We start from the raw sequence: 14520 nt of genomic DNA, 5'->3' as shown, positions 1-14520 counted from the left end.
CCTTTGATTTGATTCTGATTAGTTTCCATTGCTAGCTGCAGTCCCAGAGACTGTGCCCGGTTTGATGAATACGAGCCATACCCCTTGGAACCAGTGTCCCCAGTCAGAACCCGCCTGGTCCCAAGCCTGCGTGCACACAATCTTCCTTCAGCAAATTCAGGCTCTTGTGAGCAAGGGGAGAAACAAGCCCTACAGCAGAGGACCCGGTCGTTGGAAATGTTCTGCCTCCAGCCCCTTCACGTTTAAAACAGTGTTAACTTGAGCCCAAGTGCTCTGGTATCACACCAGAGAGGCAGCCTCGGGGGCATGTCTGAAGGTGGGGTGGTAGGAGATGGGCTAGTAGTGGGGTTTGGAAGGACCCTGCAGGGACGAGCATTTTAGCCAGGGGTTGGATGTGGCGAGGCTCTGACGGGGCCATTGCTCGTCCTTGCCCTGGGCAGATGTTGGGGTGAAATCCAAGTGCTGTTTGTTGCTGCTCCCCCAGTGGAAAACCAGGCGCACTGTGATTTCGTGAAGCTGCGGAACATGCTGATCCGGACGCACATGCACGACCTGAAGGACGTCACCTGTGATGTTCACTATGAGAACTACAGAGCTCAGTGCATCCAGCAGATGACCAGGTGGGTGCCCGTGGGTGGTGCTCTTCTCCTGTGCAGAGTGAGGGGGAGGGTGTGTCTGGTGCCTCTTGGGCAGGGGAGCTCTCATCTGCTCCTTGTTAATGGGGCTCAGGGGTATTCCAGGTGCTGGGGGGATGCTCTCTGCAGAGAGAAGTTGCAGATGGCAGCCAGGTGTACTGGAAGGCGAAACAACTAGCCAACGTACCAAAATCACAGTGTCTCAGCTGTCTGAGAACCACCATGGGGTGACCTCTGTGAAGCCCGGTCCCTGCCTGGACGCTCCCACACTCAGCCCTGCGGTATTGTGGGCACCGAGATAGATGGTCCTAGTGCAGGAGCTCTTTTCAGTGGTAGGAAAAATAGACCTGGCCTAGTGACATTAACAGGGAATCAACCATCCCCCTGGGGATTTGCCTGTGAACGGCACATGTTGCCAAAGCAGCAGCCTGGAAGCAGGGGGTTGGCAGCTCCCACGTCCTCACCAGCTGTGGCTGTGTCTTAGTCATGACATCACCTCTGAGATGCTGCTGTTTCTCTGGCAATGCATCTGTCGGAGCAATTAGCGATTACTGAGTCTTAACGAGTCTCGGAAGATTGCCCTCCGCTCTCATGGGTCTCTGCATTCGACTCCCCTGCGGTTTCAGCTGGAAGGGGGAGCTGGTCACGGAAATCTCATAAAAAATCCTCCCACCCCTGCAAATTTGAAATGTCGAATTTTTAAAAATCTCTAGCCCACTTCTGTTGTAGATTGTGACCATCCCTTCCTATGCTCAGCTGTTGCTTGGTGTTGCTGTGTGCGGTCACATTCCACCCCAGAAGTGGCTGTATTACACTGATGGCAAGTAACGCTTGTACACTGGGTGTAAATATCTGAGTGTGCCTGTGGTACATACGTGTGATGTAGATGTGCCCACACAGGGGCATAGAAATAAATTTCTATGACAGACAAACCTCTTTATTTTCATTGGAGGGAATTCAGAATCCCAAGAGAACTAGGTATGAAGTGATTATCTCTAGAGAGCTGAGAAGTGACTTGTTTGCCTAAAGACTGTTTAGATACAGAATTTAGTAACCATTTAAAAGAAGACGAAGAATAAATTACTTAACTAAAATAGTTACCCTCCCCCCCACACATTTTTTTTGGTTCTAAATCCAACGCCTCTGTTATTTGCCTCCAATTCTCATGTCTTTGCTGATTCTCTACACGTCAAGTAGGAGGGAACTGGGATGTAATAGTTTCCTATGGAGCTGAACTCTAAGATAAACATGCATTGAGCGAACAGGGCCACCACGTGGCGAGAGGATGCAGTGACACCTTGGAATTCTCTCTTGTTCCCCAAGGGTTTTTCACCACTTGAATGTAGTGCCCCAACTTTCTTACTAGGCTTCGTGTAATTAAACTGGCTCCATGTTCTGATCCTTCTGAAAAAGGCCTGTGAACGTGGTCCGGTTGCTTGACAAATGTTGATATTTATTGCCGACCGCTGTCTCCGCGTGGGTGTATGTGTGCGTATATTTATCTCATAAACAGCGAGAGAGACCACAAGACCATGATCTGTAAATGCCTCCTAAATTTGTCATCAGCACAGCTCGTGGCTTATTGGTTTGCTGATGTGGCCTTCGCGTAAGGTGGTCGGAGATGCCAGCTCTTTAAGGGCTTGGGTTTACTCTCTATAGCTCCCGCAGCCCGCTCTTCTGAAATCTCACGTGTGATACGTGCCTGCGTGTGAATGGATCCCACGCATCTGCCGTGCTCCCCAAAACTGCATTCAAGCGGCCTGGTGTCTGCACCACTTCCCAGCTGGCTGGCCAGGCACACGGGGTTGTGATTGTGCCCTGGGGTGTTTGTGACAGGCCCTCGTTCCCCGCTGTGCAAACCCCAGCCTGGCTGGCACTGGAATGGACTGAATTTCTCCACTCTCTCCCCCCAGTAAGCTGACTCAGGACAACAGGATAGAAAGCCCCATCCCTATCCTGCCCCTTCCGACGCCTGATGCTGAAACGGAGAAGCTGATCAAAATGAAGGATGAAGAGGTGAGTACCCACTGCACCTTGCCCTCCTCAGCGACGAGGCTGCCCCGGGGTTCGCTGGTCCCTGCTCCCCCTTCTGCTGCCCTCTGCACTCATGAGCTCTCAGTCCGGAGGGCAGGGCCCGGAGGCTGTGTCCGGCTCGGGCTGTGGTAATGCCATCCCGTGAACTGCAGAGCCAGGCCCTGTTCACACCAATGCCAGCAGCTATCGTGTTCGGAGAGGAGTTAGAAGGCGTCTCTTTGAAAGCCCTTCATCCCTCCCAAGTTCTGAGCAAAGCACCAGTCAGCACTGCCAGAGTGAGCACCACTGGGTTACAGAGTCAGAGGGTTTAAAGCCGGCAGGGGCCACCCCTGTGACCTGAAGCACCTAGAGTCAGGTGAGTGGGTGCGTCGACCAGGAGTGCACCAAGTGCAGGCTGGGAACATACATCCCGGCCAGGTCACACAGTGCCCGCTGCACAGCTGCCAGGCCGTACTGTAGCACCAGCTCCTCCTCGTGCCAGTCGCTGGGCTGATTTACTGGGGAAAGGGGCAGGAGCAGGACATGGGGGCGAGCTCCATCTCCCATCCTGCTCTCGATGGAGGGGGCGCCTCCAAACCCCGGCTGCGTGATCCTGAGCACCCTGTGAGCCGTCACCAGCCAGCCCATGCAGACAGCGGAGTGAGAAGCGACACGCGCAGCCCCAGCACCGAGGGGGGCCTAGAACCCCCCTCACAAACATGCCGTCCCGGTAACAGAGCCTACCCGCCACCCCATTAGAGCATCTCACTGGCTGGGGCGGAGCCGCCATCTCTCTGACCTTCTCTCTCTCTCTCCTGCAGTTGCGGAGGATGCAGGAGATGCTGCAGAAGATGCAGCAGCAGATGCAGGACCAGTGAGAGCCAGGAGGATGGAGGGCAAAGGGAATCCCTGGCGACCTTCTGGGGCCCAGCTTGAGAAGTGGCCGTTGTAGGAAGACGTTCCCCGTTGCCTAGAGACTTGTGGGCGAGAGCTGTGCCCCCCCCACCCCCTAATTTATTAGCAGTGACACTGGCTTTCCTGTCAGCTGGAGTGCAGAAGAGGCTCTTCACTTAGCAATTTACTGGTGTGTTTTTCTTTTGTTTCTTTTAAGCCTGGGAAGTGTCTAAGGCGTTTTAGAACCGTTCCAACTTCCAGACGTGCTCAGCCCTGGCTAGGGAACGCGCCACTGTTCAGAGTCACGGTTTCTATGGCGTACGAACTTGACGACTCTGTGTAAATGCACTTAAATGTTTACTCCCAACCAAGGTGCTGGGACCCTCCCCCCGACCCCCCTGGGCCAGAGCAGGCACTTAGAAGGACAAACGTCCCTCTGAACCAAGAGCTCGTGAGTTGGACCCAGCCAGCCAACCCTCTCCCTCTGGGGACTCCAGGCCACCCTGCTGCGCTGCATGGGAGAGCAGTGTGGGGGTGGGGGGAGTTGATCATGGGACGCTGGCCTGTGGGGGTATTTTTAAGGTGCCTGAACATTCCTGCCTGATTTTCCTGTTGAGAAACTCCAGGATCTTTTGCACTGAGAAGGGAGAGATCAGCCCCACCCACTAAGTTAGAAGATTCCAGCTTCCACTGCCCTCATTTAGAGCCGCGTTTCTCAACGGCCGGTCCCTGAGATCTCCCTGACACCGCTTAGGAAGGCAGCGAGCTGGTTCCTGGAATCAAAAAGGTTGAGAAACTCTGGTTTAGAGCATAGTGGGGAGGATGTGGCGCTTGGCGCTGGGAGATCCCGGCTTGCAGAGACGAGGAATATTGGAGCAGCCCATGGGGGGCCAGCATCTTCCCAGCCAGCCATGCCCCTGCTGTGGCCAAACCACACTGTGGGTCTGAGTCTCCGGCAGAACTAGGGAGCGGTTAGCAGGAAGCTTGGTGGCTTTTCCTTCGCTTCCTGCTCTCTTTGGGGTGAGGGAAGGGGTAGCCCCCCCATCCAGCCTGTGCATAGGCCTGGGGCTCACTTGGAAAGGCGCTGAGGGCAGTGTCCCAGTTTGAACCTGAACAGGGGAAGCCTCAGGGCAGGAGACGAACCCTAAAGTCGGAGCTTTCCTCATGCCTGAGCGTTCGCAGCCTTGCTGGCCCCTGAGGGGAGACAGGACATTTTCCTTTGCACCTTCCTTGCTGTGCACACGGGGGAGCTGAAAGGCAGAGGCGGCAAGACAGGCTATGTACAGGGCCGGCCTTATGGAAAATGGCGCCCTGGGCTGCCCTTCCCCGCCCCACTCACGGCTGCACAGGGAGGAGTTTCTGAGCCGGGGGGCTCCCCTGGCCATGCATTCCCTGACCCCCGGGAAGGGGGGACCCAGGGGCGAGCCCTGCTGCCTGCACCTCCCTGCCAGACTGGCAGCTCCAGGCAGCATCATCCGCCCCCCGCCCGGCTGGCCAGAGGCTCCAGCCCTGAGCTCGCCTGCATTCACTCCTGCTCCAGCAGCCCAGGCCTGCCATCTTGTGGCACTTGGATGGCGCCTCCCTGGGCAGTCGCCCGTGTCTCCCACCCGTAAGGCCAGTCCTGGCTGTGTAGGGAGCAGGTTGGTGCTGAATGGATTGTGGGCAGCAAGGGAGCATTTGAGTCCCTGGGAGGAGGCTTAGTACAGTGCAGCTCCGCTGGCTATGCACTGCCCCCTCCCTTCCCTTTCACACAGGACTGCACCCAACAGCCTTGCTGGGCAGTAGCTTTAGGCATCCCCCGTTTCCCGCCTCTGGTCCTAGCCAGGGGGACCTGCGTGGTTGAGTCCCAGCGCAGGGCAAGCTGGCGGGATCTGGTGGCAGAGATACGAGGGCTGTGTCTGCAGTGGCCGCTGTCATTTGTCGGGTTATTTTTAACCAAGCACAGTAAGGAGCAACCAGAAGTGTGGCCTGTCTGATAGTAATGCCAGCGGCCAGCCAGGGAGTCTAACTGGGTCTTCCCGTAGACTCCCTGGAGTGCTGGCAAGGAGCTGATTGCCTGATGCACATGGGGGTGGGTCCTTCCTGCCGAGCCCCTGGTTCCTGCTCTGAGTCCTGTGGGTGCCCATTCACCTGTGGCTTTGTGTTGTCCAGCTCTGACTCCTCAATGGCCGATGCTTGGTGTGACGCGCAGTGTTGGCTGGGTCTGGTTAAGTGCCAGGGCTGCTTCTGCTAGCAGTGTGTCATGCTGGCTTCTCTCAGCAGGGCCCTGATTTCTTGGCCTGTTGGTGAGTAGCTGGGGCGGTGCCTGTTATTCACAGACAAGCCTCTTCTGTCTCGGGTAGGTGCAGGGGAGACGGGACAGATCTCGGAAATAACGGGGAGAGGCTAAGCTGACGAAGGGCAGCAGTGCCTCTTGGACAGATGTCCAAGCTAGGCCAGAGCAAACTGAACCTCTGAGCTTTGGCTCGTTTAAGAGCCTTGTCTTGCTGCCCCAATGAAGTGCAGAGCCGTGCAGTGTGCCTGGGGGACAAACTCAGGCCAGAAGAGCAGTGTTGTCATCTCCCCAGCTCCTTTGTCCTGTCCCGTCCCCCCTGTGCGAAGCACGTAAGAGATGCCATGCCAGGATAGATTGAGGGGCCATTTACGCCTGTCTCCAGCACTGTCCAATGCCAGATGCTTAGAGGGAACGTGTGAGTCGCCTCGCCATAATGCACTCGCTTGTGCGGTATCGTAGCCCGAGGGGACAGCTTCTTCCAGGCCTGGGCTGGTGATCAGCTACTATCCTGATGCATGAGGATTGCTAACTTGTGTCAGTTTTATTCGTGCTCGTGTAACTGCAAATGCTGTTCCTGTTCATCGGAGCGTCTGTTCTCTTTTTGTAAAGCTTGATAAGTTCCTTGCTTCTGCATTATCCTGAGGCAGTGAATTCCACAAGTTAACAATCTGTTGCAGGTAAGGTGGTAACATTTTCAGACCAGCTAAGGGAGCCTCTGTGTCCAGCATGTTTTGGCCCAAGAAGAGGTAGAGGAGATCATCTTCCCTTGAGCATTAGGTGACAGCTTGGTTGAGTGCAGCCTGCAGCTGTACCTGTGGCTGAGTTCACAAGCAAGGCATTGACACAGGGCAAGGCTGTGGGTCTGAGGCATTTGGCAGGACAGGGCACCTGCAGCCAGAATTGCTGACTAAGAGATCTGCCCACTTTACTGGTGAGGACATCTCCATCAACTCAGTGCAAACTTCTGCTAAATCAGGTAAAGTTTCCCAGACTCATTCCACACAGAGCTGAACTCCTCAGCCAAGGGCAGGGGTAGCGTGGAGTCAGAGAGAGAGAAGCACCTTTTGCCAAAGCAGCTGAAGCTGCAACTTCTCCAGAGGTGAAGTAACACCATGGAGACCCACCAGCAAAGATGACACAGCAGGTTTCCTTCCTCTTGGGAGGCTGGGAGGAGGGTTGGCTGCCTGGAAAGATGTTGGAAATGGAGGTGACCCCTGGAATGCTCTAGAGATCTGCCCTCTATCTGCGTGTTCTCAGCATGGAGTCTCCCCCTGTTGAATTGAGCCGCACTATGCCTGGTAGAGGCGTTCCTGGCTAAGCATGGCTGGTGGTTCCTCCTGCGGCTAGGCAGGCTGGAGCCTCCTCTGGCAGCGAAGGAAGCAGAGAGTATGGCTAGAATGCTCCTTCCCCCTACACACACCCCTACACACACCCCTGCATCCTAAGCCTTTGCCAATTTTTTGCATTTCTTAGCGACTCCAGGAGCTGAGTCCGGCTCCACTGACTTCTCATGAGCTGTCGCTACGCTGGGGGTTGTGGGTACCACGTCTCAAACCGTGTGCCTGATTGGGGAGGTGGTTGTGGGATGACCCCGTTTGTGTGCCATTGCTGCACTGGGTCCTGGCTCTGCCAGCACTCGCTGACCACCCGCATGCCTTTTCCTGCATCCTGATTCTTTGGGGGGGGGGAAATTCCATTCTTCACACTGTGCGACGGCTTTCCCCGCTCCCTCATTGCACACAGCCACCCTGGTAACCCTGGCTTGCTCGTGCCCGTGTGATTTGCGCATCCCCTCGCTCTGTTCTAGGCACTTCCTTTCCCCGTTGTCAGTTTGGTTGGGTTTTTTTGTACATTACTGTTGAGTACTTTGTCATTGTGAACGAAGAGAAACAAACCCTTTGGAAACGTATCCATTTTATTAAAATGATGATGATGGTGGCTATTATTGTTGTTAATAATGTTTACTACCTGAACTGGTCAGTGAAATAAATACATGAAAAAACCCACAAAGACGACCTTTTCCTGATTTGTTTTCTGTCTGCGGAAGGGGGACTTGTTAGGCGTGGGGACAGAAATGGAAGATGCCTGGAAAATGCCCCTGGGCGTGATCTGTCCAGTTCTCTAGTTCAATCAGATTAGGCTGGACATAGGCATAGGCTGGGTCAAACCTGAGTGGTCCCGTGATCCTGTGCACCAGGACACAACGCCACTCACTCAGATTCGGAGGGGAACATGGGCCGGAGGGGTCAGAATGCTGGGGTGGCGGAGGGGAGAAGGGGAGAGGAGAGGGTCAGGCATAGGGGGCAAATCTGTGCTCCCTCCCACTTTAAACGGCACTCCACAGCCCCTGGATGCAGGAGTCACTGGATGAAATTCTCTGGCCTGGGTTATGCAGAAGGTCAGATGATGATAATGGTCCTTTCTGGCCTATGGAAAAATCTACCTGGGTCTTGAAGCACCCCCCAAATGAAAGAAAAACACTACCACAAACGCTGAACAGTTTGTGAGCCAGATTCCCTGCCTGCCTTCTGCTCTGCTGTAATCACCGGAATGAGCCACTCTGGTTTGTTAGAAACGGAAAGGTTTTAAAGCGTATGAGAAGACTTTTTATCCCCAGTCCTGCCTTCAGCTACAGCCCCACTGAATCAATGGGCCCAATTTTCCTTGGCCATGTTCCTTGGGTCATCCTGGACACCAGTGCAGCTGGGTGTCAATCCTTCCTGTTCTGATCTGGTAGCATTTTACACCCCTGTGTAGATGGGTGCAGAGAGAATCTGGCCCAATGGGCTTACACGGGGAGACTGGGGGCAGGGTTTGGCCCTTAATGCATGCAATGGGGATGTGATCTCAGCATCCCAAGGGTGCCCAACTGGCCTGTCTATTTTTATCCCTTTGGCTCTGCTGCTCAGGCTGGAGCAGCTCCTAGTGCTGCGAATTCTGATGGCAGGATGTGGTAAACCCCCTCGCTAACTGGGAGCTGCACATGCTTAGAGCTGCTGAGTCATCTGACTCTATCAAGACAAGCCCAGAGCACGATGTTCCCATGAGCGTTATCTTTCCCAGCACTGGCCAGCCGAGTCAGCCTGCAGCGTTCTCCTTTCCCCTGGATCTTGCCTTGGTGTGTGTGCAAGTATCGCACTCTCCCAGGCTTCAAGTTTTCAGCAGAGCGGCTCTTCTGCTCTCTCCTCACTCAGCTAGTGAGCCAGGTCGCAGCTGAAAGCCAGAGCACCTCATCAGAAGTCACCAGCTGCTCAGAAGGGCTGGGATTGAGGCAGTGCTTTAACGAAGGTCCTTCGAGGCGCGCTGACCCTGTACATAGCGCTAACGGGATGTTAGGGGACACCGTGCTGCCAGGAATGCTCCTTCTGACGAGATGTGAAACCAATTTAACAGTCATGAAAGATCCCCTGGTGCTTTTCACAATGGTAATTGTGTGAAGCTGAATTTTTCTGGTCCAATTGAATCTTGAGTAATTGCCTAAATCCACCTGCAGCTTCAGTTGGATAGAATATTCCCCTTCGCTTCCTGCCCCGACATATGTGGTCCCCATGTACTAGACAGATTCACTAAAGGGAGACCTGTCCACAACCAGTGAAGATCCCGTCCCCCAGGATCAACTGATTACAGGAGCCAGACACTTCCTGTCCCATACTGAGACTCCTTGTCCTGTCTCCTTCACTTCCTGTCCCAGTGCTGCACACTCTGAAAACAGCTGCAGGCAGCTGTGAAGTGACTGGTAGGTTTGTGCATATGTAGTTTGTAAAGGGCCTGAGGATGAAAGGCGTAACATACAGTATTATGGGAATTACCTGGAGTGTTGTCATACTGAAGCTGACACTGATCGATGTTAGGTTCCCCAAGCTTCCTTACAAACCTCTCAGCTGACCAGTAAGATCTCCGCCTGATCCTGCCTGGTTGCCATTGCTAAGTCTTTTCCGGGCTGGAGCTGCATGCTAAACAGCAGTCTGGGGAGCGGGGGAACAATCTGAGAGGTATTTGCCATTGCCAAGACAGAGCCAGGCAGACACAGTGGAGCTGAGTATGGGAAAGGATGGGCCCTTCCCCAGGGACTGATGGGGTTTTGAGGACTCTCCCATGGATGTCACAAGGGGCCATGCATATTTTCTTGATGCTGCTGAGCAGAGCAATACAGAAAACAAAGCAAATACTCTGGGTTTATTATAATCTAAGAGGATTGCTACCTTTCCAAAGGGTGCCAGGGTGAAACAGGGCACTGGGTTGAAGAGGGCAGGGCTGGACCGCTCACAGATAACAGCAAAATGCTTTTGCCCTCCCCTTCCTCTGGGCCAAGACCCTCTGCCATTCACCCGGCGTCATCAGGCCTTACCACATCTTGCATCCCTCGGGACAGCTGCTTGGTGAAACCTCAGCTGTTCCGGCGAGACCGTGGCAGGGAGGAGTCCTGGGACTAGCTTTCCCCTTATCTTGCAGAGCCAAGTGGGGGAGCTAGCAGAGCGCTCAGCTGGGTGCTTGCAGATGCTCCTGCACTGCGTGCCCTCTTACAACACTCTTTCCTTGTGCCAGAGGCCAGCAGGGCAGCAATCTGCAAAGGTGAGTCTAGACCCTGCGCTTCCTGCTAACGTCGCCTTCTTCCTCGGCCACTTCACTGCCCAGCGTTGCGTTATGGCCAGGCACCAAGCCGCTAGCTTCTTACACCCTGTACAAGTCACACTCAATGCCGACCCTTAGGATTTTTTGCAAGAATTGCAATACTGGGGCAGTCCAACGGCTTGTCTCTGTCAACAGCCTGTCTGCAGCAGTAACCAACGCTTAGATCCTTCAGAACAAGGGTAGCCCCCTCCTATTATCCCCCTGCTGCTGCAGTACAGTCCCAGAGTGGGGAATTTCTACCTGATCTTTATATGTCCTGATTCATGAGAACTGCTCGTCTCTGTCACTTTTATTCTAGCTGTGGAAACTGCATTGGCTGTTTCTAGTCATGCCACTGTCTAATCCTTTTTTGAATCTTCTGTAGCTTTCTGCCTCTGTAATAACCTGAAGCTGCTGTTAATGAAACCTTGCTTATAAAGGTAACGCGGAGCCTGTAACTGCATGAGTAGCTTTGCGTGCTAACGTGTGACTGCTTCTGCTGAATTTCCTGAGCTATTATAGTGCAGCAGGAATGCAATCATGCAAATACCAGCTTCTCTTCACCAACCTGGGCACCAGTGGAAATGAGCTTTGATGGCCTCGGGCCAGTTTCTAGTGGATGTCTGGCCATATCATAAACCATCTGCCCGCCACAAACCCAGGGCTAAAATAGCAGGAGCACTCGCCTGTCTAGTATTACGAGAGAGCGAGATCTTGCCCAATACAAGCTGAAATTATGCCCTTGTCAGAGCTGGGGGTCTCTCATCTTCCTGGGTACCAAATTCAATGCAAAACTTCAATCCTCAAAGGAAAGAAAAGCCCTGGGTTTGTTCTGTTCAGTTTGACAGTGCCAGGTGTCTGGCTGCTCTCCATATGCTGAGTGCCTAAGATTTGTGCACAATGTCCCAAGGGGTTCAGGGTCAGAGGTGGCTGTGTGTGTGTTTCAGAGCTGAAGATGCGCTGCTGGATCCTCTTCCTTTCCCTGCTGGGCTTTCTGCCCCTTGTGATGCCCACGTGCCCCGCGTCCTGCCAGTGCAGCACCTACATCGTCAACTGCATGTCGAAGGAGCTGACCGAAAGCAGCCTCCCCGCGTCCTTCAGCCCCTCAACTCAGATGATCTTCCTCAACAACAACCAGCTCACCAGCATCCCCAGCGGGCTCCTGGATAACCTGCTGAGCCTCCAAGTGGCCTACCTGTGGGGGAACCCCTGGGAATGCGACTGCAACATCCTCTACCTGCGCTCGTGGCTCCAGTGGCAGCAGAATCGGACCCTGTATAGGAACGTGGTGTGTGCCTCCCCAGAACACCTGCGAGGCAGGATCATCGCGTACATGTCAGAGGATGAGCTCGTCTCTACCTGCCAGTACTGGTACTGCAGCATCGCGCTCTTCTCCCAGATCTGCCTCTTCCTCTTCATCCTCCTCCAGGCTGTCCTGCTCGTCTTCATTATCGTGTTCCTGAACAGATTCCAGAGGATCGCCAATGTAGCCAGGCAGACCACCAAGGAGATACACCAGCACGTAGATACATGGGCTCCCGTTTCAGAGAATGGCTATGACATTGATTAACGTCACAAGGGCTTTCAGTCCTCATGCTTCAGGGCATAAACTGATCAGCGGGGCCAGGAAGGACATCCTTCCTCCTGCGATTGTAGCGTTGCACGGGCCATCTGGTGCATTACGCTGAGAGCCAGCTGTTCTCTGAAGCATCAGGAACAGGCCACTGTCTAAAGCAAGACATAGGCTTGGCCTATTCTTCTGTCGCAGTGCAGCTAATCTTGGGATGTTAAAATTCTGCACTCTTCCAAAGGGATCGAAACAGGATTGGGACCAACTGTTCTTTTAGCAAACCTGTGCAGACTTGGTTGCTTTGCTGAAGTGAAAACTGCTACTGGTCTGGTCTCTTCAGAGATTGTGATTCTCTGTGCAGAATCACGTACACCAAGAACCAGAAGGAACTAACTTAAAGCTGGCAAGGGCCAGGGCAGTCTGAGCTAACGCTGCTGCTATGTGCTTCATGCTCGTTTGGTCCCAGGGCTCCACTGGCCGAGCCCACATGCTAAAACACTTGGGGCTGAGCTTAGAAAGTCCCTGATTCTGCTGGTTTGTTACAACGTGGGCCGAAGACGGCAGGCTGGCCCCGTGGTTAAGTAACTGGAGTAGGCCACAGGAGAGATGGGTTCGATTTCCCAGCTCTGCCTCTGATTTCCTGCGTCACAGGCGGCAAGTCAATCAGTCTCACTGTGCCACAGTAAAATCGGGCTAATGCTCCTCCCTGCTGGCCACGCTTTGCCTTGTCTGCTTCGGGTGGGGCTGTTCAAAAGCCCACAGTGTTGCCTCAATTCTGTTCCCACTAAATGAAGGCGGGAGCCCAGTCAGGCCAATGCCGAGTGCTTCTGAAATCCTCGCCCTTTTAGGGCAGCGATTGCATCTTCCTATGTGTCTGTACGCTGCCCAGCGGAGCGGGGGCCTCTAGGGGCTACTGAGATGGCAAGAAATACATAATGCAGCTTTAGCCATTTCTAACAGTCCTTTCATGTCTGTAACAAAACCGTATTAAAATAATGCTGATGCAGATGGTTCTTCCCAGGCTGAAACATGTATCTGCTTTAAACTCCTTGCAAACCATGCAAGCAGGGGAAACGCCCAGGAGAGGGTCTGGGGTGGGACTTTGTTTTAAAAAGGGTGTTCCTTGGAAATGGAATTGGGGGGGAAAAGATTCATCCCGGGCTCTGCACTGCTGGTTCTTAATGTGGAGTTTCTTTGAATTCAGGTTTTACACGGACGATTTGGGTTGTTTCTGGTTTTTATTTACGCCGAGGCCCGTGTCTGAGTGCCTGGTAATTTGCCAGGAGAGGGGCGAAGAGGAAGGTAGGCGAGCTGGCAAGATGGAACGGGCGTTTAAGATGAAGCAGTGGCCCTGCAGGCCTGTAATAACTCCGGGGATTGGTACTGGGACAGTGGCGGCTTAGGTCACTGGTTCCCATCACCAGGGACCACTCTGGCAGGGGCTGAGGGCACTGGCGGTTCCTCAGCACCCGAAGGGTTAACCTCAGCTCACCGATCCTACTCCCTTTACAGAGGCACTGAGGGCAAGGCCAGTAAATTGTTTTGGAGGCTGGATGGCAGAGTGGTTCTGGGGATGGTTGGGCTCCACTTTCAGGGGCATCCTAGACCTGGGCTGGATCCCAAGCTGGGGAGTCAGTCGTTTTCTTTTCTGCTTAGATCAGCGTCATTTGCTTTCTAGTTACAAACCTCATCCCTTGGGCCGTCCGTGGTTTTTCCTGCTGACTCAATCCACCAGCTGGGCCTTCAGGGCACACCCCAAAGTCTTGGGCCTTGTGGGGGCAGGGGGCTGATCCCAAACCCACTTGGCAGTCATGGGAAGAAGCTGTGGTTTCCAGTGGTCCCTGGCTTAGGCCCTGGGAGGGGGCTGAGTGCATGGGAGGGGTGTTGTATTCATTTGGATGGAAGAAATGGGCCCAAAGATTCAAAGGTGTGAACATGTCACTGTCCAACATTAAACAAGCTTCGGGGTTTGGTTACAGAGACCTCAGCCTGTTTAGGCCAATGGCCAAAACAGAACCAAAACCAAAACAAACCAAAACAAAAAACATTTAAAACCCTCTTCAGTCTTTTTAAGACCCAGAACAGAAAGAAAGACAGCGAAAGCATTTGCAATGTAAAGTATTACAGAAGGCTTTCATTTGACCAATATCCCTTGTTCTCTGTCCCTGGAGCCGGAGAGCCTGTCGAAGGAACCCCTCCTGTTCCAGGGAGTTGTCGCTGGTGTTAAAGATATAAAGCAGTAACTGCCCTTGTGGGGAGGGAGAAGAGAAAAGGTCGGTGGGAGAGGCTGCAGTTGTTGTAGTTAAAGTCCAGGCCCGTTTCCTAAAAGACAGAACAAGACAGACACACACAAGAGGGAAAGAAGACAACAGCAAAGACAGACAATGCAACTTCTGTCTCTGGTGCTCACTCTCACTTGCAACCTCCCTGCTGGAGAAAAAAACCAGGCCCAGCTAGGGTGACCAGACAGCAAGTGTGAAAAATCGGGACGGGAGTGGGGGGTAATAGGAGCCTATATAAGA

The 14520-nt window shown here is 53.7% G+C and overlaps 2 protein-coding genes across 4 annotated transcripts in view; both read left to right on the top strand.

Moving 5' to 3' along the window:
• Nucleotides 1-7827, top strand: part of SEPTIN5 (septin 5) — a 61358-nt gene extending 53531 nt beyond the window's left edge. For both annotated transcript variants that reach the window (XM_039505587.1, XM_039505586.1), the window contains 3 exons: nt 485-620; nt 2549-2651; nt 3470-7827. In XM_039505587.1, the coding sequence (XP_039361521.1) occupies nt 485-620; nt 2549-2651; nt 3470-3526 (296 nt within the window). In that variant the 3' untranslated portion in view covers nt 3527-7827. The remainder of the gene's footprint in view (nt 1-484; nt 621-2548; nt 2652-3469) is intronic.
• Nucleotides 7828-9114: 1287 nt separating this feature from the next.
• GP1BB (glycoprotein Ib platelet subunit beta) lies at nt 9115-13610 on the top strand. 2 transcript variants are annotated; one of them, XM_039504555.1, is made up of 3 exons: nt 9115-9242; nt 10270-10389; nt 11376-13610. In XM_039504555.1, exon 3 carries the CDS (start codon nt 11384-11386, stop codon nt 11996-11998), a length of 615 nt encoding a protein of 204 aa, XP_039360489.1. In that variant the 5' UTR covers nt 9115-9242; nt 10270-10389; nt 11376-11383; the 3' UTR covers nt 11999-13610. The 2 variants fall into 2 exon arrangements, with proteins under 2 accessions (XP_039360489.1, XP_039360488.1); XM_039504554.1 differs by lacking the exon at nt 9115-9242 and having other exon boundaries at nt 10165-10389.
• Nucleotides 13611-14520: the final 910 nt, after the last annotated feature.

Source organism: Mauremys reevesii, linkage group 18, assembly GCF_016161935.1.
Source record: "Mauremys reevesii isolate NIE-2019 linkage group 18, ASM1616193v1, whole genome shotgun sequence".
Classification (NCBI taxonomy): domain Eukaryota; kingdom Metazoa; phylum Chordata; order Testudines; family Geoemydidae; genus Mauremys; species Mauremys reevesii.
This window is presented reverse-complemented; position numbering and strand designations above follow the sequence as displayed.

Coding starts and splice junctions, on each gene's coding strand:
- GP1BB (XM_039504555.1), top strand. CDS start 11,384: ATGCGCTGCTGGATCCTCTTCCTTTCCCTGCTGGGCTTTCTGCCCCTT.